The sequence below is a fragment of the Euprymna scolopes genome, chromosome 41, assembly GCF_053919585.1.
Source record: "Euprymna scolopes isolate OS-2025 chromosome 41, ASM5391958v1, whole genome shotgun sequence".
NCBI lineage: Eukaryota > Metazoa > Mollusca > Cephalopoda > Sepiida > Sepiolidae > Euprymna > Euprymna scolopes.
Window position 1 is genome coordinate 74,109,111 of NC_136522.1, and position 24,984 is coordinate 74,134,094.

The following is a 24,984-nucleotide window of genomic DNA, read 5'->3' on the forward strand; positions in this document are numbered from 1 at the left end:
CTAATACTATTACGCAAAGAAAAGGCTTCTACCATTTAACCCCTAGCATAGGGAAAATAATAATCAAAGAACAAAATATCAAAACAGATCCTGGCTAAACCGTTTTTCCTTAAATATTTTCAACAAAATGAATAAGTTTACAGAAGAAAAAAAAATGTACATATTTATTTTAACGCATTTTTAAAAGTGTATATATAGACATCGAACAACCCAACCTTCCCATACGCACACATATGTTTGTCCTTCCCGACATGGGTAGGATTCAAGAACTGTCTTTTTCGCACGATCTATGACTTTTTCTTTTCTTACATTTTTATTTTTTAATTCAATTATCCTGAAGATGTCCTCTGAAATAAGGACGAAACGTTGATATTTTAATAATTTCATTCGGTTTTTTCTATTTTTCTCATAACATAACGTCAACCACCGCTGGTATTTTTTCATTCCTTATACATACATACATATATATATATATATATATATATATATATATATATATATATATATATATATATATAGTGAAATTGTGTGTGTGTGTACATTTGACTACCACTCTGTCAGGTTTTAGTCTACAGACTCGAGATTTGACATAAGGAGTATTGAGATTCGGGAAAACCTTGTTAATTTGTTGTCGGCCAGAAATTTGCTGTCAAAGTATCAAAGTTCAACGATTTGACCTTTGAAAACTCCTTCGCAAATTTTGGTTCTAAACACTTGAAATTTTAGATGTAGGTTACTTGGACATGGATCAAATGTTTTAATTTGATTTGAGTTCAAAACCATAAATGTAAAGGGGTCAAAATTGGGGTCAAAGTTTAGAAAAAAATTGACCTTTGCGATCTCTACAATTTTTGGTCTCAACCAATTTTTGGTCTAAACATTTGAAATTTTACATTAAGTGTATTCAAACATAAGACAAGCTTATTAATTGGTTTTTGACCGAAAATTTGGTAGTCTACGGGTCAAAGTTCAAAAGATTTAACCTTTGCGGTCTCTAGCAAACTAATAAGAATATTTTGTGTCAAAATATTTGAAATTTTACATAAAGGGTATACAGACATACATCAAACTTTTAAATCAGTTTCTTGAGCGAAAACTCGGCTGCCATGAGGTCAAAGTTGAAAGAGTTGACCTTTGAAGACTCTACCAAACACCTCCGCCAATTTTGAGACTAGACACTTGAAATTGTAGATGTAGGTTACCTGGACATGAGTCAAACATTTTTAATATTTATATACAGGGTGACTAAAAAAACGGGCCCCGTGTACACTTTATGTGATATTTCCATCTTTTATTCACCGATTGCCCTTATTTTACAGGATATGGCAGAATCAACGACCGTGAGTACACCAAGACCCCAGTCGGAGCTGGGACAAAGAATACACTGTGTTAAATTTTACTACAAGACAGGCTCGTTTAAGAAAACCCAGGACATTTCATGCGTCAGTTTTAATGTGAAAAGGCTCCATCCAAAAGAAGAATTCAGAACTGGGCGGACCACTTCAAGAAGTATGGGACAGTAGAGAACCTCAACACTGCCACTCGGGACGTCCCAAGAAGCAAACTGCCGAAAGAGTGAGAGAGTCTCTCCAGCAGAGTCCGAAACGCTGTATGCGTAAGCGAAGCCAGTCCCTCGGTATGTCCCGTGAGACTTGCAGGAGAGTGCTGGTGAACGATATCAGGGCTTACTCATACAGAATACAGACGCTGCAGACCCTTACAGCCTCAGACAAGAAGCAGAGGAGGGCTATGGCAGTCAAGATGCTCGAGAAGATCGAGGAGACACCAAGTTTCCTTAACCTCCTTTAGACCTCAGATTAAGCTCACTTCCATCTTGATGGAAAGGCGAACTCCAAGACAAATGTCTTCTGGGGTCCTCCAGACCAAATGAAGTAGCCACGAAGCCCCTGCATTCTCCTAAGTGCACGGTGTGGGTTGCAATGTCGGTCAGAGGCATCATCGTACCAATCTTCATCGAAGAATCTGGCGCAGCAGTGACAGTCGCCAAATCTCCAGACCATCTACCCGTCGCTCATGAGCAAATTCTCAAACCTAAAACTTGTCCCGAGTTTGGCTGAAAGAGGATTTCGGAGGCCGAGTGATCAGTCTCAAGAGTTTTGAGTGGACACCCAATAGCCCGGACCTAAGACCCCCCCCCGACCCGATTTTTCTTTTGGGCTATCTTAAGGACAGAATCTACGCAGGAAACCCAGAACGATCACGGAACTCAAGGAAGCCATCAGGGAGGAGATGAGAGCTGTTACCAATTCGGTCTGTAAGAACGTCATGGACAACTTCGTGCTGCGCCTCAAGAAATGCACGGAGCTAAATGGCGGCCATCTAGAAGATATGCTGTAGAACGGAAAAAAAAAGGCCAAAGACTCTTGTGTTTTGATGTGATGTTTTGAATATTAGAGTTGGGGCCCGTTTTTTTTGGTCACCCTGTATAGATCTACACATAAAGTTATGAACAGTTCATAGGGCTCGAGCAAAGCCGGGCTTAACTGCTAGTATATATATATATATATATATATATATATATATATATAAATATATATATATATATATATATTCCTTATACGAGAAAAATGTAATTTGTACACATTGAAATTCTTTCATACAGTAACATCTGGTGACGATTTGTTCAATAAAAAACGAGAAATTATTCAAAACTGTATTCGTAGAGGAAATGCATGCTGGCATACTTCAAATTTATGGGAATTCTAGAGTGATAATTCAGCGAAAACAAAATAAAATAAAAGTGGAGGTGATACATGTGCTATCAATGATAAATAATTTTATATAAATAATATTAAATGATGAGATTATGCCAAGATAACGCTGTTATTAAAATAAGTGAACGACTAGGAATCGAATTAATTAAGAAATAAGCAACATTTGAGAAAGTGAAATGAGAATACTCTGCTTTATTTTCATGGCAAGCGCTCGTCTGAGCTTCTATCTATGGTTCCCCCTCGCGAAACTTTCACGAAAAACACTTGTCTAGCCAGGACCACTATCAATAATTTCCCATACTCTTTATCAGTGCCTAAACCTAAATGTAGATTCCATGAACAAAGCTTCTTTCATAGAACTGCACACCTGTGGAACTCTCTTCCGTTTACCTGTTTTCCAGCTGACTACAATCTGATTGTCATCAAGTCTAAGGTGAACAAGGTCCTGGATATGACCTTAAACTATATCCGATGGTGAGCCCCCAGCTTGCGGGTATTTTGGAGTGTGGAGCCACCCCTTAATTGTCATTGCTCCCAGGTCCACTCTGACCCGGAGTGGTAGTACCTGTTAGGGATCCAACTATGTGTTAAACAGAAATCGATTTGAAAAAAAAATTTCTATTAAAAATTTTTTCTTCAAAATCACTAGATTCGGCATTAAATAACCTGAAAAGGGTTGATCTGCCGTAAAACAAACACAACCAACCAACACACCCACCCAACCAACCAACCAACCAACCAACCAACCAACCAACCAAGGTGAACAAGTTCTTTATGAACCGTCCCCCTAAGTAATCTAACTTACAAAAAATGATGCTCACATTGACTAATGTATACACATTAACCCTTATCCTCGAGTGCCCTCGAGTCTTAATAAGTGTTGCTTAAAAAAAGTGTAAAAAAAATAATAAACCATATCCTTTTAATTAAGTAGTTACGGGTCGGAGCTGAGTTTTATTGATATAAAATGTGGGATATGTATTTATATCTTTGTATACATTAGTAATAAATTTTAATGTAAATATGTCTCCGCGGACAGAAAGGATGAAAACTAACTCAGATGTACCTTTCTCGATCAATAATGTAATCGCTCATGTAATCGATGTATTTTAATGCAATCGATCATGTAATTGCATTACAATTTATTGTTATTTACTACGGTTTTATTAGTTTTTAATTCGATTTTATTGAATTGAAGTTTACATGGTTACGTTTCGGAATTAAAAGGAATAAAGAGGAGCTAAGCGTATTCTCTCTCTCTCTCTCTCTCTCTCTCTCTCTCTCTCTCTCTCTCTATATATATATATATATATATATATATATATATATATATATGGCTTGATATATATATATTGACGGATTGATTGTTGCTATTTGTATAGGTCATATAGAATTGTATAGGTCAACTGAATTAAAGGAATAAATTATGAGATGGTCAACATCATGAATTTTGGAATATAACTTTTTGTCATTTATTCTCTCTCTCTCTCTCTCTCTCTCTCTCTCTCTCTATATATATATATATATATATATATATATATATATATATATATATGAACATTACCGAATTTTAATATATAAAAAAATGTTGGTAAAAATACTAATAATATATATATATATATATATATATATATATATCTTATTAGTATTTTTACCAACATTTTTTTTATATATTAAAATTCGGTAATGTTCATATACAAATAAAATCAAAGTAAAAATTAATTGACTCAATTAATTAAGCTTCATGATTATCGGTTTTCATAATCGAACATGCGTATAATTTTTTTTGCGTGAGCATAGAGAATAACCAAAAGTCACAGGGAGTAAGATCTGGGAGGGCGAGGAACTGTCTAGAATCTCATCGCGCTGTCATGACAACGTCTTTCTTTTTTACCTTCTCTGCGCACTCTTAGGACAAACTTCGCGTAAATCTCCCGCATCTTCAGTTACTCGTAATTATGCATAGTTCTCATACTGAAATCAAACTGTGCCATCATTGTCTCTATAGACAGACGACGGTTCTTATCCATGATATTTTTTATTTGGCCAATCAAATCTAGTGTTTTGAACTTCCTACAACATCTACACTTCTCATCGTCACTCACAGTCTCCCTAACTTCCTTGAATCTCTTATGCCGCTCAAAAACATGCAAGATGGTCTAAAAGCAGTCTAAAGCATTCCATACGTTTCTGTGTCATACTTTTTGCAAAGTTTCAAACAGAATTTTATTGTTCTTCTAAAATGTCCTCATGTCTAGAATGAATTTTTGAAATTCACCAGCTGAGACGCCCAGGCTTTAGTAGGGTGCATTTCAATTCCTGCTATAGCTGTTTCTTTAAACCTGAAATCATAAAAACCGGTAAGTTATTTCATAAGATGTATTACAATAACATACTGAATTTTCAAGAGGCCACGACAATTTTAAATGACTGTAAAAAATTAAATCTGGAAAATTATTTAAGGCATCTTGTATGTATTTTCCGTTACTATCTTTTTCCATCATTTACTACCTCTCTCTATATAACTCTTTACCCCTCTCTCCCTCTCTCTCACTCTCTCTCTTTTTATCTCATTTTCCTTATAGAGATACTCTAGGATATTTTCGTCTTTGTTAGTTTGTTCTTTTTAACCAACGATCGAAACTTCTAAACTGCAGATTTTTCCCCACCAGTTGGCAGTCAAAATGTTGAGATATTCCTATCTTACTACCAACATCCTTTTCTATCACACACGCACGCGCGCACACACACATATATATATATATGCATATATATGTATATATATATATATATATATATGTATACACACATATATATGCATATATATGTGTATATATATATATATATATATATTTCCACATAAATAAATAAAAAATAATATATAAAATAAAATGCAAAAACAAAATAAAGCAAAATCCAAAATCACCTCACCCAAAAAAGATGGTGGACGTTTGTAATGGTTGCGCGCAAGAAAACGCTGCCTTTCCGCTAGCAACGGGAGAACAATCCGCCATGTTTGTTCGTGCCGTTCAACCTGCAGAGCCGGGGGGGGGGATCTAGAAACTCCGCTATAGAATTAAGCAAGACATTTAATATAAGAACATACATGTACGCTTGTAATGTTTGATTATGTTCGGCCTGCAGGGAAGACATCGTGGATTACCGTTCTTATTTTCATTTAATGTTCCCCACCAACGCCGAACTCTTTTTGTATAATCGCTGACTTCATATTTTTGTCCATAAGATTCTGACTAGGCCACAGTTTTAATCTATATTTTTATATCGCAGTACCTTTAACAAACGTATATACCTGTGTGTGTTACCGTTTTTCAGATTATAAATTATTCGATCGGAAGATCCTGTTTATTGAAAAGGAGGATAGAAGGTGATAATATACTGCGAAAATTAAATTATTGTATAATTACGCTAGTTTAATGTTCGTAGTATGTTATCACTTGGGCTGTAACAACAGAATATTCTTTTCATTGTTTTGACTCTCGAGTATATATCCGACACGGTTAATAAACCCTGAACCACGTCACTCTATATAAAAGCATATAAGATATCAACGGATACAGGGTCGAGAGTCAAAACAATGAAAAGAATATGCTGTTGTCCTAGCCCTAGTTATCACGTTATATCCTCATTTTTAATAAATAGGAACTTCCGTTTCCTGAAGACGCAATGTAAATAATAATAATAATAATAATAATAATAATAATAATAATAATAATAATAATAATAATTATAATAATTATAATAATAATAATTATAATAATTAAAATTATAATAATAATAATAATTATAATCATTATAATAATAATAATAATAATAATTATAATAATAATAATAATAATTATAATAATAATAATAATTATAATAATAATAATAATAATAATAATTATAATAATTATAATAATAATAATAATAATAATTATAATAATAATAATAATTATAATAATAATAATAATTATAATAAAAATAATAATTATAATAATTATAATAATAATAATAATAATTATAATAATAATAATATTAATAATTATAATAATTATAATAATAATAATAATAATAATAATAATAATAATAATAATTATAATAATAATAATAATAATAATAATAATAATAATAATAATAATAATAATTATAATTAAAAGTAAAAAATGATATCGCTTTTGAGTCGTACATGAAACTAAAATATACTTCCTATGTCTTCTGGCTAAGATCCAAATGTTTTTATTTGTTCTAAATATGATATTGTGATATTGTGGGGTTTCCGTTCGCGCCGGACGTCCATACAATGGAAACATGTCACAGACTCCTATAAAGATATTTGAAGTGACACGTAATAACCAAATATATTCTGACACTAAATTAACCAGAGTTTTAACAAAAGGGCTACAATCATATCGCGGAGTCTCCATTCACGCCGAACGTCCACATTATGCCCAGCAGCAATATAAGACGCTGCTGTGGAATTTCCCCAGGCCCCGCTAATCTATATAATAAAACAGTAAATGTGTGTATGCATATGCGTGAAAATATTTAACCGAGAAACATCGAAATTAACAGGAAATAGGGAGGTGAAAGGTATCTGGTAGTTAACGACATAGACAGATGATCTATGTGTCTAAAGTTCGAAGCCATTTCGTCTCACACACACACACAAAAAAACCAATTTCATTTAGGATGTTGGCAACCTTCATGCTGTTCCTCTCGAAATCTCCGATGTCTTTCTAGAAAGAATTTTGACTGATAAAATATCGAGGAAACCAACGCCAACAATAGAATTTTCCGATTCAAACGTAAAGTGGTTTCATGTCTTGCTTTTAGCGACTTCCGTAAAATAATTAAAAAATATAATAAACATTTTTTTAAATTTACATTCGATTGTATATATGTATATTGTTAAGAAAACCGACATAATCTGTAGCATATATGTGCGTCTCTCTCTCTGAAATCTGCATTTTTTTATTAAATTATTTTCCGGACTTTTCTGTATAGGCATTAAAAATTGTTGTAGACTCTAAAAAAATCAGTATGTTATTCTATACATCTTATGAGATGACTGACCAATTTTTTATGATTTTAGGTTCAAATGAACAGCTACAGCAGAAATTAGAATACAAGCCTAATTTTTACAGCTGGTGAATTTAAAAATTGCGATCTGGAAGTGAGGACACTTAAAAAAAAAGATCTGCAGTAAAACTCTGTTTTAAACTTGAAAAAATGCCAACGAAACGAATAATTGTGAGTACAGTTCTGACAGTGATATGAAAGTGTGATTCTTGCAAAATATGCAATTAAAAGGCCACCTCATTTGCATATTACAATTAGGAAAATTGATTTTACTAAATAGCAATATGTTAGTTAATGTTTCTAGTGAGAGAATTGTTTTAAGTGTTTTATTTAAAATTGTTATTTAACCAACTTTAAATATCAATTATATTTATAATATATTTAATTTAATTTATTTGGAATTATTATTTAAAAAAATGGGTCTAAAGTTATTTCCCCCTGGAAAGATCGAAGCATACAAAAAAGTTAAAGCAAACTCTTTGCCAAATAAAATAATTTGATAATAAGTTTCTAGCATGAAAAAATAATTCCGTGTAGACAGAAAAATGTTTTCCTTTTTCTAATATTAAAAAAACAAAAACAAAAAAAAAACAAAAAACAAAAATAAACTGAAAAGATTCCATTTGTTTTATTTTATTATTCTTGAAACGGCTATACAGAATTTTTTATTTTTCCGGCAACTGAAACTTAAAGTACACTTTTAAAAACAAAAAAGCCCCGCCAAAAAAAGCAAATCGAAAATTTCCTTTATTTTACAAAGAATAAAAAGCCAATTAAAAAAATGCCTTTACTTTTCCTTATTTGACCAATCGCTGGTGTTCTGACTTCCTTACTTCTTCCACTCCTTTCATCATCCCTCACAGACTCCCTGCCTTTCTTAAATATTTTATGCCACTCAAAAACTTAATTTCGATTCATGCAAGATGGTCTAAACGCAGTCTAAAGCATTCCATACGTGTCTGTGGTATTTCTTAAAGTTTAAGACAGAAATTCATTGCATATCGTTCTTCTAAAGTGTCATCACGCGGAGATTGCATTTTTTTTGAAATTCACCTGCTGTGATAATCAAACTTTGGTAGGGTGTATTCATAAAAATTGGCCAACCATCTCATAAAATGATTTTTCAACATTCTATGACAATTTTAAATATCTGTACCAAAAAGTTTGAAAACTTATTGAAGGCACCTCGTATATATGAACATAATTTAGTTTCCCCTTGCAAAGAAAAATGATTTAAAAAAAAGTATCTGAACTGATTCAACTTGACACTCCAACATCGGACATCTTTTAGTTTTCCATGAGATGATCTAACCTCACTTGATTTTCGTTTAATGGTGTTTAACGTTTATTTAGAAGGGAATCAAGATTAATAAAGGCAACCATACGATATAAAAAAAATGATGTATTTTACTACATAAATTCTCAGCGAAGGAAGGAGAATCGTCCGTAACCGGAGCTTTATCCAATTGTGCTTCGCAGCCAGAAATCAAACCGGAAGTGGGAAATGGAAACGCCATCGCCGGCTCGGTTTACGCGTGCGCCGGTCGAAAGTGTCGAAGTCGATTCATACGAGATTTATTGAAGGGAAACGGAACGTAAATTGAATTTTTCACAGTTTAAAATTTCATTACAAGTAAACGTTACCGGAAGCAGATTAATAGATGTATTCTTTCTCTCTCTCCCACCCTCTCTCTTTCTCTCTCTCTCTCTCTCTCTCTCTCTATCTACACACACACACACACACACATATACACATACACACACATATACACATACACACACACACACACATACACAAATATATACATTAAAAATGGAAAAAGAATACCGAATTACTCAACATCTGAACTTCTCTTTTTTGGGGGACTTTTTGAAGAGTGGAGAAAATAGCTCAAAATGATCATTAACTATTTTAGCTATTTTCTACGGAAATTCTTAAAAAAGGTATAGTTAAGCAGAAGCTCTCTGTTATGCGTAAGAATGTTGTATATATATATATATATATATATATATATATATATATATATATATATTTATAAATTACTAACTAGCTCTACCTACGTATTGGGCACTTTTGAAGTAAATACTTAAAGTTTACGCATAAATCTATACTTTCGTATATTAAATTTATGCGAATAAATGAAGTAGTTATATATATATATATATATATATATATATATATATATATATATAGTAAGTTATAAAATATAACTTACTATATATATATATGTGTGTATATATATATATATATAGTAAGTTATAAAATATAACTTACTAACTAGCTCTACCTACGTATTGAGCACTTTTGAAGTAAATACTTAAAGTTTACGAATAAATTTATACTTTCGTATACTAATTTTATGTGAGTAAATTAAGTAGTTATATTATATATATATATATATATATATATATATATATATATATATATATATATATATACATATACATATGGTGACTGCCACTTCTTTACAGAAGACGGCCAACCCTCAGGATACGATGGCGTGTGAGTGAGTCCGCATATGATTCCACATCGCCCCACCCGGCCTGCACAGTTTGCCGCATATTCTGCAGGATATACATACATATGTATATATATATATGTATATATATATATATATATATATATCTATATCTATATCTCTCTCTCTCTCTCTCTCTCTCTCTCTCTATATATATATATATATATATATATATATATATATATATATACTAGCAAAAGTACACGTCGTTGACTGGGGTTAAAAACACCCTACAGAAAATGGGCTGTGATTTATGAAAGTATGATAGGTTATAAAAAGGAAGGGTTGTAAAGAGATAGCTTCGAATTTTGGGGTATCAAAACCAAAGCAAAATATGATGAAAGTAAAAATAAAATAGATAGACCCCATACTTTATTATACCATACCTGTTCACATTGAGACATTTATCACAATATTCTGTGGATCTATATTAAAAACCTTGCTAAACTTTGTGACATATTTCCATTCTATGGAGGTCTTTTAATTTCACCTGGCATGTTGTATAAAAGGAAAAGAAAACGATAAAACAACAATCGCTCCTGATGATAATCGAACGCACCGATTGAAAGCGCTTGAGTAGAATATGGTCGAAAACAACTTTTGGGCGCCATTTTATGTAACATGCCTGCTGAATAAAAGGCTCGGCAAATGGAAAAGATATACAGAAAGATAAGAAATAACATCGTTTTAATGCTTCAAAACCCCTTAAAAACTTAGAATTACTATTTTATAAGCATTAAAACTATATATATATTTATTTATATATTTATACTAGCATTTCAGCCCGGCGTTGCCCGGGTGTTTGGAGGTGTATGTTGAGAAAAAAAAAAAGAAAAAGAAAAAGCGGTCAATTTTTTAAAAATTTGACCCCTATTATGTCCCCTTAACATTTATTGTTTTGGATTCAAATCAAGTTATTAAGTTATATCCATGTCCAAGCAACCTATATCTAAAATTTCAAGTGTTTAGACCCAAAATTAGCGGAGGAGTTTGGTAGAATTCTCAAAGGTCAAATCGTTGAACTTTGACCCTTTGCTCGGGTGTTTGGAGGTGTATGCTGTGCAAAAAAAGCAAAAAAAACAACAAAAAAAGGTTATTTTTTAAAACTTTGACCCCTATTATGACCCCTTAAAATTTATTGTTTCGGGCTCAAATCACTTTATTAAGTTAGATCCATGTTCAAGGAACCTATATCTAAAATTTCAAGTGTCTAGACCCAAAATTGTCGGAGGAGTTTGGTAGAGTTCTTAAAGGTCAAATCGTTGAAATTTGACCCCTTAACAGCCAAATTTCAGCCGATGTGACACCCGTCACATCGATTTTCCCAAATCTCAGTACCCGGTATTTCAAATTTCGAGTCTATAGACCAAAAATTGACAGAGTTATTGCGTAGGGAAATGTACACAGACAGACAGACACACAGACACACAGACACGTTCACTTTTATAGATATATAGATGTATTCAATACTATATTCAACACTATATATATATTCATTCAACACTATATATATATATTCATTCAACACTATATATATATTCATTCAACACTATATATGTATATATATATATATATATATATATGTGTATATGAGAAAAGTAATGTATATATATATATATATATATGAGAAAAGTGAAAATATATATATGAGAAAAGTGAAAATATATATATATATGAGAAAAGTGAAAAAACAACAATACGAAAATACATACTAATGCATATAGAATTAATCGTTCATTCAATAGGAAGATTACCTCAATTAGCGGGACAGGATATATATGCTCTTTATACCTAGGTATTTCGAAGCCTAATGCTTCTCATCAGAAAAGGAGAGTAGGTTATCGGTAACATATTAGAAATGTGACATCTAGTGATAACTACATTAGGAACCACCTCTATATTCATAACCGCTACTTCTTTGTTTATAAGAGCCTATACCAATACCTACTCCCGCTTTCTCGTCATATTGTTGTTTCTTGATATTAAATGTACGTCTTTATATAGGACACGCATGTTGAAATCATACCTCGTACCATGGCAAACCTCTAACACGTTACCACTTATATCAGTTATGTAATAATCACACTTTCATACTATACTACCTTAACCACAGCAATTATCTCACTTTCCTCCCTTCACATTTATACTGTTCACCCTCTACCTTTGACACTCCATTATTTTGTTCCTAATGTAGTTATAGCTAGATGTCGCATTTCTAATATGTTATCTAGTACATTCTCTCCTCTTCTGATAAGAAGGATTAGTCTTCGAAATTCCTAGTTTATTGTTTACATAGAAGCCACCACTTATCAAGGCCCGGAGGTTGCTCGAGGATAACCGTTAATAAGTGTAAAGTAGTCTATGGAATAATGTAGTAGTTGTTAGTAGTGGAAATTTGGTAAATTGGATTACTTAAGGGTAAGAATTTGTTAACATTGGACTTGGAAACGACTAAATTGTAGTCAGCTGGAAAGCAGGCAAATAGAAGAGAGTTCCACAACCATGCACTATTAAGAAAGAAGCTTTGTTCATGGAATCTACGTTTAGGTTTAGACACAGATAAAGAGTGGGGGGGAATTATTGATAGTGGTTTCAACTAGACGAGTGTTTTGCGATACCCTGCTATCATCAGTCGCCAACCAGGGTGATAACGAAGTTTCGGCAGCTCAACACGGTACTGCCACTTCTGATGCTATCAAGCATTTTTTGCCACCGGACGGGATATTAAAAAAAACCCTAAAAATCCCCAGATCAACAAGGAAAACTTATAACGTATGTTCATTCTGAATTCTTTCCGTTCTGTTACTTTTTTTTTATTCATATCATGTTTAATGTTTGTGCAAAATTTCCAAAAATTCCAAGTCGTAGTTATTAAGAAAAGTGCGGACAGACGAACGGACAAACGGGCAAGGGTGAATTTACAGGTCCACCCTCCTCTTGTCGGGGACCAAACATCGACTTTGTGTCTAACTCTGCCTTTATGAGGAGACAAGTAAATAGGAATATTGGAAAACAGGTGAGAGCAGGTGTGATTACAAGAGTTAGGGGCGGATGGTGTAGAATAAGAAGAGAAGAAGTTTCATTCTAACATTTAAAAACAACTTTATTTGTTATCCTCGTTAGTATGATTTGTATAATGAAAGGCTTAATCGTTAAAAGTGTTTCTGTGTGGAGACGTAGATTAAAGATTAGACACGGGAAAAGATTCATGTATGTGCGTTGGAACCAAATCTGGCTTGACGCATATTGAGCTGTGTTCTTAAGACGATCAAACCCAACTTTCAGATTGTGACCATCGATTTCTTATTGTTGTAAGAAACGAAACGACCGAGTGTCTTAGAAATCAACGACAATCAACCTCAATAAGAATCACATACTGTTATATTATAAACCTTTTTTAAGAATTCCAAACACAACAACCATTGGTGTTAGCAACAGTCCGTTTTTTTATTTCTCTTGTTGTCCTTGCTTATGGTAGATAGATAGATAGATAGATAGATAGATAGAGAGAGAGAGAGAGAGAGAGAGAGAGAGAGAGAGAGAGAGAGAGAGAGAGAGAGAGATAGAGAGTGAGGGAGCGACAGAGAGAATTATCGTGGCGTCCACTCGGTTGACAAACAAATCTCCAACTGCAATCTTGTTCCTTCTGTCACTTTATCCTGTCAATCTTTTCAAAACATCCACATAACCAGATTCTTTTCTGTTACATTTTTCATAACAATAACAAGGTTTGTTTATATTTGTGAGAAATATTGAAACAATTCCCGTTTAGCTTGTCAATTTCTGACATTTCATCCGCAGACGCGTACCACATTTTAATTCATGAACATACATATATGTATATACACCTATACACATATATATACTAGCATGTCAATTCGGCTTAGACCGGGTCATTCGTGTAACAATAATATCTCCACTATTTTTCCACGCAGCGGCATGCAGTGTCGCATATTGACCTTTGTTTCTTTATGTAGACGCCTTCAATAAATTTCCATATATTTGTGTACAGGTTTTTAAAATTGTCGTAGACTCTTGGAAATTCAATATGTAATTGCTATACATCTTATGATATAAGAATCCGGTTTTTATTATTTCTGATTCAAATGAATTGGAATACATCCTACTAAAGCCTGATTGTAACAGCTGGTGAATGAAAAAAATGCAATCTGGACGTGAGGACATTTTAGAAGAACGATCTGCAATAAAATTCTATAATAAAGGTTTGTCTTGGAGAAATGCCACAAAAAGGTATGAAAGGCTTCAGACTTCTTTTGTACCATCTTGCAGTTGAGTGGCATAAAAGATTCAGGGACGACAGGGAGTTTCTAAGGAAAAATAAGAGGTGTTGAAGGAGTAAAGAGTTGATTGGCCAAATAAAGAATTTCATAAATAAGGACGGGCATGTGTCTATAGGGAAAATAAGTGCATAGTTTTATGTGAATGTGGGAAGCATGCACACAATTATTCGCGAGGAATTGAAGATACGATAGATTTGTGCGAAAGCACCAATCTACAATCCCTTATGTAATGGAATTTACGTTAAATATCTAGTGTAGTTAATCGGTGAAACAAGTCGGTAATTATGTCTAAAAAAAGATCCTAACTATTAAAAACGCCGGCAAGTGTGACAATTTAGGTATGGAAGCACAGAATGAATACAATACTTCCGCTATTCTTCAGAAGTGTTTATTTGGGCAATATATTAAGATATGTTTTAATAATATAATTTTTCAAGCATATTTACGGTTTTTCGTAAACGTAGTTATGTTGTTTTTGTAAATGTACTTTATTCAAATATACTTTATTTTAATATGCTTTATTTAAACCTACGCAGTCTATGACAATCGTCGCCGATGTAACAATAAATTTTTCTGCAATATCATCTACTGGATTCGTACTTACGTTTTTTTTAATGTAATGTTTTTTCAACATGTGTGAAATAGTCAAATTTTAAAACTGGTAAACTATTTTCTGGTGCATATTCACAGTTTTGAAACTGCTAAAACTGAAAAAAATATATGACACAATCATTGTTTTCTTTTCATGTTTCTGTAAGTAAATGTATGTTTCAAATATCTAAACAGTTTGACAAAACACACACACACACACACACACATATATATATATATAGTTATTTGAAATGATATGCGAATTCAAAATAAAAATCAATTGATTAAAAAGTTTACGTATTTTTATATATTTTTATAATAAGGGTGGTATGTAAACAAAGTTTATAAAAACGTAACTACGTTTGAAAAATATAATCAATTACTGGAACAAATGTACAAAGCAAGCGAGAGAGAGTTGGGGGAGCAAGATAGAGTTGGGGGAGCAAGATAGAGTTGAGAATATATAGAGAGATATAGGGAAGGAGAGAGATAGAGAAAGGCAATACAAAATTACGCCCTACAATTTAAGAAAGGTAACACATCGATTAATTCAGAGAGAAAAAGTAGGTATCATTGCGACGCCATGTTTGAATGGTACATTAGCGTTCGTTTAGAATGAAGATACGGTTAATCCGGAGTATAAGAATGGTCAGAGCTCAGCCAATCAGAAGGAGCAGAATTAGTCTGGGGAGAGTTTATTTTTTTTAATTGGAAAAGGGAAAATTATTTTATGTGTATGAGTTTATGATCCAGTGTAATTCCATGTATGTCGAAAGTGCATAATTCATATAGGTGATGCCTGGGGGAGGTAGGAGTACTTAATATTTAGAGGGGGAAAAAGGTACTACTTCCGCTAAATATAGTTGCGATTATTATGATCGCGCTTCTAGAACGAATTATAGGACTTTATTATAAAGACTAAATGCGCCTAAAATGTCTAAAGTTACACAATCTAGACATAATACATTTGTATGTGGCATCTGTTGGTGGGGAATTTCTGCAATCAAAATATAATATATAGGAGGAGGAGAATGCTATATATATAAATATATAATGTATATATTTTTAACCTTTATATATATTTAACTTTCAATTAATAAGAATGTAAATATACAAAATACTAATCAAAGTAGGGGGTAATAAGTAGTAAAATGGATTAATTATATCCATTTGGAATTTGGAAACAGATGAATCTCACAGGTAAGAAATTCATTTTTATAATATGAATAGGTTAGATAAAGTAATTAAGAATAGGAAACCAAATCTAATATTTGTAACATGTTTTTTCCTAAGATTAAGGAAGGTGGTGTTTGATCAACACTGCTAGGGAACCATGATGTAATATACTGTTTTGTTTTTAAATCCCCGAAACAGTGTTTCATGGTAAACAACTGATGATCCCTTAAAAAATAAATTATCATTGATACTATAGTGAATTCGAGAGAGCAAGTTGATGCAGTGATTGTAGATGATTGAATAACTTACTGACTAAATAGTTTTCTAACGAATGATAAAGAATGAAAAATATTTTTTGTATAGTTGTAAAGGTTAAAAACTTCCAAGACTATATATATATATATATATATATATATATATATATATATATATATATATATATATATATATATATATATATTAATATGTATGAATAAAAAATGAATACGAAAAGTATATAAATGTTTATATCTTTTCTGTATTCATTTCCGTTGTGTTGACGTGTAGGAATACAAAAAGTCTTTTGAAAAAAAAAAACCAAGAAGGTTTCCTTCAAAAGCACATAATTTTCGACCGCTCCTTCGATTTTCCTCAGTGTGAATATATATATATATATATATATATATATATATATATATATATATATATATATATATATATATATATATGTGTGTGTGTGTGTGTGTGTGTGTGTGTGTGTGTGTTAAAACTGCGATAGAACGCATACATTAAGGATAAATGATTTCTTATGGAAAAAAAAAAAGATATACAACCCCAGTTCCTCCAATAATGGCAACTTCCAGGATAATAGAAAATTACAAGCGGCTTACTTACCGAAAGATTCCAATCAGGGAAAGCCTCCTGGTCAATGGAAGCTACCCTCTTGACGTAAGCACGGACGTGTGGATGACTCATGGTCAAGAGTTTGGTTGGTCAGTTTTGAGTGTACTTTCAGTTGCTGGTATGTGACGACGTTGGTGTGTGTGTGTGTGTGTAGGCGGTGATCAGATGACAATCAAGCAGATGTCATACTAATTGTTTTGTTTTTGCTGGGTACCGGTAGACTATATGGATTTTTAGGAGGTCTGTGGATCTCAGGTGTGGCTTGTAGGTGTATTGGTAGATTTTGAAGGACAAGCGATTTAAGGAATGTGTGGATCTTTCAATCAATTATGGTGGGTTCGTTATGTTTTTGAACCTTCTTGATATTTCCTGCCTGAAAAAAATAAGAAACAAAATTATTATTATTATTATTATTATTATTATTATTATTATTATTATTATTATTATTATTATTATTATTTACATCAAACTACAAATTTCTTTACTACTGGCAGGCCGCCGGGCGTTGCGTGGTCGTAAAATACGCATGAATTTTAAATTTTGATTGTTGCAGAATTCTTATCTATTATGAACAGAAATACCGTAGGTGTAAAACAAATGTTAAATTCCTTTAAAAAAATGAAGTAAAAAAAACAACATGGAATGAAACTGCGAGTATTATATATTTTTTCTAAACAGTTCACTTCTTACATATAAAAAAAAAATACTCAAGCTGAGATCAAAACCAAAATCTAAAGACAGTGAGTCAAGTACGATAGCCATTAGGTCAGCTTAATATGATCTTTAAAATGTGTTTTCAAACCTACTTATTCTTAACATAAGGAATCATGTGAACGATTCACGCATCCGCGTTCATAAAACAGTTGATAAACAGATAAAAATCCGCAATCCCCCAACGTTCTAATTTTAAAATTTTGAACCTGTAGCAGCCCTTTCTTCGGATGAAAACCGATTAAAAAGTTTTTTACATGTCTGAATACTCTATATACTAAATTTCAAGTCTTCAGATAAAAAATTCGTTGAGAATTGTCCTCACGCATACATTCTCACTTTCATAGATTAAGTTTCCCTTCTCCCTCTATTTAATACAATCAAAAGCCAAACCTTTACACTTTTTGGCCATGTCAAACGACCACAAACTGTCAAATTATGCTTTCAGTGTATGTCAGAAGGCAAAAAAGGCAGAAGCAATCCAACGAGAAGATGGAGAGAAAACGTTTTTGATTGGACATATTCCAACAATTGGATGTCTATCAACCAACTTGCCCTGAATTGGAAAAAATGGCGAAAAATAAATAACTTGGGTCCCAGAATACGCCATAATTCATCCATAGTATTTACTACAATATTCCTATAAAAACACCAATACCAGTTCATACGAGTTTAAAGTAATATAAAACAATTACATTTGATAATAAGGTTTTACCTCGAAATATATTATGGATCATTATCAAGTGCACAATCGGTTGTTATGAGACAATTGACGAGATGAAAGAGGCTCTGACGAGGGTCATTGGCACGCTCACACAAGAGGGCTTTAATGAGGCCTTCCAGAAGTTGTTGGAACAGTACAACAGGTGCATTGCAGCCGGAGGAGATTACTTCGAAGGGGACTAGAGTTTCATGTGTGTATTTATAATATAAGTGCCCATACGAAAAAGGTCTGGAAACCTATTGAAGGTATGTCGCATGAGAGCGATTTCAATCGGAAAGATGAATTTCGGACGCCAAAACCTTCGTAATCATAAAATGTTTTTATGGCAAACGCTCCTGACAAAGTATGAAGCCACTACATGTAAGGAGCTAAGATGAACGAAAAATGATTACAGCGGAACTTATTGATCTTAGTCTTAAAAATACCAAGGTTAAAAATAGAGAAAAAGTAATTGAGCAATCAAAGAATTTCACAAGTTTGCAGTTCTGGGGAGGAAAGTCTGCAGTTCTTGGAAAGAAGCTACTTGAATTGGAAGCTGTATTATAACAAGGTGTCAAAGTAGCGAATTGATGAAGATCTATAAGGAAGCAATAGTTCAGACAATTCTGAGGAACACATGTCATAATTTTATATATAGAATTTATAGTATATAATAGTATTTATAGAAAAAAAACTGAGACTAGCAACATCACGTCTGTGAGAGAGAGGTTGCAGTGAAGAAACATGGGGTCAATTAACAGATACGTTTCTGCAATTCATCAAGACCCTTCAAATGAGATAGGGATTGATCGGCCCCAAATATGACAAAAGTACTCCATGGCCTGATAGTAGATTTGTAGAGCTAAAGAATAGTATTAGGTATGAGAAAATGTTTCGAGCGATAAAAAGAAGCGATTTTACGAGAAGCAGAAGGAGCAATGGATGAACTCCAAGAAAGATTTGATGAGAACGAAAGACCAAGAAGTTTCCGAATTGTTCTTTTTTCATCAAGAGCAAAGCCACACATAAGGATCTCAGGAACAAAAGGGACACGTCTACGACTGAAAGCAGCTGAGTATTAACGCAACCTAATCTACAAATACACTCAAGCCAACTTCAAGTTAAAATCTAACGCCTGGCTTTTTTTTTTATTTTCATATACATTAAGTAGAATTAATTTTTTAGAATATCATTCGATAGTAGAAAATATTGTATTCTTAAAACTAATTATAATTATAATTAACTAGCGGGACCTGGGGAAATTCCACAGGTGACTCAGTCATATGTAACATATTTATGTTGGCATTCTGTTGATGTTCAGCATAAATGGAGACGCTCTGATATTGTAGCTCTTTTGTTAAAGCTGCAAATGTATTTACCCAAGTTAGCAGGGACGCCCGGCGTAGCCAGGTCGAAAAATACGCTGATCCATTTTTATATATTATAAAGTTGCGATTTCAAAAAGAAAAAAAAAATATCCATATAACTTGAGTTCCTTCAGCAATAATTGAAACCGAAGCCAAAACTTATGAAGAATCCTTGATAAAATTATTTATAAAAACAAAAATTAGATTAATGGAGTGCCATTAGCTGTAATCGAAACCAAAACCAAAACTTATGAAGAATTCTTGGTAAAATCATTTATTACTAGAAATGGAAGTCCGTAACAATTAAACGACACTCACTCGGATGTAAGCGTGACACACAAAATATATAACACACACGCTATCCAATTAATATATAGATAACTAGCATGGGTGCCCGGCGTTGCCCGGGTGTTTGGAGGTGTATGCTGAGCAAAAAAAAAGGGGGTAATTTTTTAAACTTTGACCCCTATTATGACCCCTGAAAATTTATTGTTTTGGGCTCAAATCAAGTTATTAAGTTAGATCCATGTCCACGGAAGCTATATCTAAAATTTAAAGTGTGTTGACCCAAAATTGTCGGAGAAGTTTGGTAGAGTTCTCAAAGCTCAAATCGTTGAACTTTGACCCCTTAATCGCCAAATTTCTGGCTAAAAACCGATCACATAGATTTTTCCAAATCTCAGTACCCTGTATATCAAATTTCGAGTCTGTAGACTAAAAATTGACAGAGTTATTTCGTAGGGAAATGTACACACACACACACACACACACACACACACACACACACACTTTCACTTTTATAGATATATAGATTTAAAATTTGAGTCTGACAGAATGACAAAATTATATTGCAAACCGATATATTAAACAAACGAACTTCAAAGAGACAAATGAACACATAAGTAAAAACAATTTGTATTAGAAAACATTTATTATTCCACGTCTTTTTTTTACAGACCTGACGACTGAGGTTCGCTCTTAATAAAAATTGTTTTTTATAGTCTTAATTTTGACTTCCTTTTTCATAAAAAACTAAAAAAAAAATCAAGAAAGAAAAGAAATTTAATTTTATTTTTTCATTGATTTCTTTCTGTGCAAAGCAATTCTTTCAAACTTACTCTGTTTCCAAAATGTTTTTATTTTATTCCCCTCCCCCTTCATTCATTTTCCTCCGCATCCTGGCAAGATTACTGTACACATAGATTCGAAAAAATAGTCAAAAACAAATATATAAATAAATGTTATCAAAGGCAAGATAAGTTACTTTTCTACCTAACTGGATATCTTTTTTGTGTTTTTATTCAATGTAATATATTTATTCAGCTTGAAAAACATACAGTGTTTACCGATGTGTTGGAAAATTCAAGATGGCGTCTCACACCCTCTTTAACACCGTAAGTTTGGGAAAAGGTGTTATAAATAAAAAACTATACAAAATACTATTAAAAACCCGCCGAATATATGTCAACCTATGTCACGGTAACATATATTGAGCGAGTTTTTAACAGTATTTTAACAGGGCACATCGTAAAAACTGACCCATTAATTTTCCTGAAGTAAAAACTATATCGTTTTTAAACTTTTAAAACTGTACATTATAAAAAGAAAACTGTTCGAGTGATTTTTTTTTTTTTTTTACATGGGTGTCACCACTTATCAAGGCCCAGAGGCCACTCAAGGATAAGGGTTAATAGGTATACATTAGTCATTGTGATTTTAGCATAGTAAACAGTGGGAATTTTGTAACTTGGATTACTTGAAAAAGAAAACTGTTCGAATGATTGAAAATGAAAACAAAATAACAATGTAAATATATTGATAAGAAAAAAACAAAAACAAACGAAGTTTCCGTTTCAGGAACCCGAGTTTAATTTTATGTCGTAATCATTCAACTCGTTAGCGGTTTTATTCAGCGATTAGGGATAACCATACGACATATCTAATTACCAAAGCGATTTTTTTAAAATTTTTTTTTTTTATTAAAACTAAACCTGTTTAGTTTTAATGAACCAATTTTTTTAAAGCCAACACTTTAGTTATTTTGAGAGCGTGCAACTGCACCCGAAAGGTTGATTAGGAAACTCCAAATCCTTTTATGACTCGGAAAAAAAAGGGCTTTTTATCGGCTTAAATGATAAACTAATGTTAAATATTAGTATTTGCCATCGATTCTGAAATAAAATGAAATCCTGACATTGTGATCATTTTTGCAGGTGTTATGTGCCAAATATTGAAATAAGAATGTTTAAATTCAATTATTGTAATTTAAGTCTTTAATTTTAAAGTCGATTTTATTTATAAAATATCTTTTTAGAAATCAATCTCAAAAACAATCTGAACAATAAATCTCTTTTGTTATGGCTAAGTTTTTGTCAAGGGTAGAAATTATAATAGACAAGTATTCATCCATGATGACATTTTACCGATTTCCTGGTTTACAGGTATTCTTGCTAAATTTCTTCGAAAGAATTGACATAAACAATACTTCAACTAAATACGTATATTTCATGCAATAATGACTTTTATTTCTTCTGACTTTTCCTAAACTAAACATAAAACATCGGTTAGGGTTAGTTTAACATTCTGTAAAAGTACCTTCCGTTTTTTTTTGTTTGTTTTGTTTTTTTGTACTTCTGCAGAGAAGGTAAAAAACCGATAAAAACTGGATATATTTTTCGTGTTTTTATTCAATTTAACATGTTTATTCAGCTCGAAAAGAATACAGTGTTTACCGATGTGTTGGAAAATTCAAGATGGCGTCTCACACATTCTTTAACACCGTAAGTTTGGGAAAAGGTGTTATAAATAAAAAACTATACAAAATACTATTAAAAACCCGCCGAATATATGTCAACCTATGTCACGGTAACATATATTGAGCGAGTTTTTAACAGTATTTTAACCGGTTTTTTATTTATTACACCTTTTTCCAAACTTACCGTGTTAAAGAGAGAATCGGCCGCCATCTTGAATTTTCCAATACATCGGTAAACACTGTATGCTTTTCGAGCTGAATAAACATGTTAAATTGAATAAAAACACGAAAGATTTGCCTTTGATAACATTTATTTGTTATATATTTGTTTTTTGGCAACTTATTCGAATCTAATTTAAGACCACGAGTGAAATGAGAAAAAGAAGTCAGCGGGTTTGGTTGCCATAACAACGTGACGGTAGTGAACGTGTGTGTGTGCGTGTGTGCGTGTGTGCGCGTATTTCGTGTAGTTTAGTTTCGCATAATAGTTTCGTATTTTTTTAATTTGTAAATAACAAGTTATTAAAAAATTAAACCCTTCCAAGATGGACAATAAATAAAGCCATAATATTTTATGGTAAAGGTAAGAGCGTAGAAACGATTGTTTTTTAGGAGATGTGATTATTGGATTAACCAATCAGAAATCGTCTGTGGCACACACATCTCTGTTTTTATAGATATATAGAAGATAGATAGAATAGAATAGAATAGATAGAAGATAGATAGATAGATAGATAGATATAGATAGAAGATAGATAGATAGATAGATAGATTAATATGCGTCAAATAGAAAATAAAATTAAAAAAAACAAAGGCAGAAGTTGAATTTGAGACCATTTTTCGAATTGCACAGTTTTAGCGTCCCAAATTGAAATATGTACTGCTCTTATACATTAGCGCTGACGTTATTTTCAATTAAATTATGCCCACCCCCTAAAATGAATCTCTTTAATATTCTGTTTGTTTCTTAGTTAGTCCCTACGTTACGCTTTGAAACACGAGCAAATACAGAATGCCAACGGGGCTACTCAGGCAATTTTTAAAAGGTCAGAATGCTCTTCTTTTAGGGGCGCTTAACTTTCTTTAGCTTACTTTACATTTTCCTGCGGGGTGAAAATTTGCGGCACTAATTGGTGGCAGTTATGGCCCCAGAACCACGACGTGTACTTTTCTAACATAGTTTTGGTGAGACACTGTTTCTTTACTATACCACGGTGTTTGCCTGGATTACTGCCGGCCTGCAAGGCTAAAACAAATATCAACTACGAAAGAGTGCTTTATTCTCTTCTATCTTACTAACAGCTGTTTATTTCACTTACCGCAGTGCTCAGCCAACGAAAGGGTTGCTATCAAATATATAGTTATCAGCAACCAAACTGCTCTTCAATATAACTATCTGAAGAACGAAGCGGAGCGAGAAAGAGACGAGTAATGATGGGGGACGATGCAGGATAGCGGACATTAGTTGCACGCCTGAATTGCATTCTATTGTAATCGATAACCGTTCATATAATTATAATTATAGTAAACAATCACTACTGGCCTGCAAGGCTATAGCAATAATCAACTACCAAAGAGGGCTCTATTCTTTTTTACAATAATTATTGCAATATTGCTAATAGCTGACGATTTCACTCACTGCAGTGCTCAACGCAGTAAAGAGTTGCTGTGATATATTTAGCTATCAGTTAATAGACTATTTCGGTCCATCACAGCTTTTTAGTATGGCTGTCTTGAAAGGCTGAAAGAGAAAGAGACGAGTAGTGATGGGGAAGGATGGAGGGCGAAAGGAGGCGGAAGGCAGCGGGCAGAGGGCGGAGGGCAGTTGTTGCGTGTCTGTAATCCATTTCACTGTAATCTCAAACTGTTCATATATTTATAATCGGACTAAACAATCACTACCGGCCGCAGGCCCGTTCATATTTTTATGGGTGCCAGCATCACATGACTTTCAAAACAACTTGATATCTGTTCGGACTCCCCCACCCTCTCCAGTTCTGCTTTTCACCATCTCCATCTTTGGATAAGCAAAGCATTGCTACCAAAGATTGGCCAATCTTCGGTCGCAATCGGAGACGAACACATCACCAGTAAGTGACCGACAGTGTCAGATTTTTACGACTAAGCAGGCCCGGTTTGTCTCCGGGCTCACTGCCAGCTCCGTC

At 32.9% G+C, this 24,984-nt stretch overlaps 1 protein-coding gene across 4 annotated transcripts in view; it reads right to left on the reverse strand.

Moving 5' to 3' along the window:
• Positions 1 to 24,984, reverse strand: part of LOC145266633 (choline O-acetyltransferase-like) — a 1,018,836-nt gene that overhangs the window by 410,291 nt on the left and 583,561 nt on the right. For all 4 annotated transcript variants that reach the window (XM_080122555.1, XM_080122557.1, XM_080122554.1 and 1 more), the window contains one exon: positions 17,275 to 17,656. In XM_080122555.1, coding sequence (XP_079978681.1) covers positions 17,275 to 17,355 — 81 coding nt within the window. In that variant the 5' untranslated portion in view covers positions 17,356 to 17,656. The remainder of the gene's footprint in view (positions 1 to 17,274; positions 17,657 to 24,984) is intronic.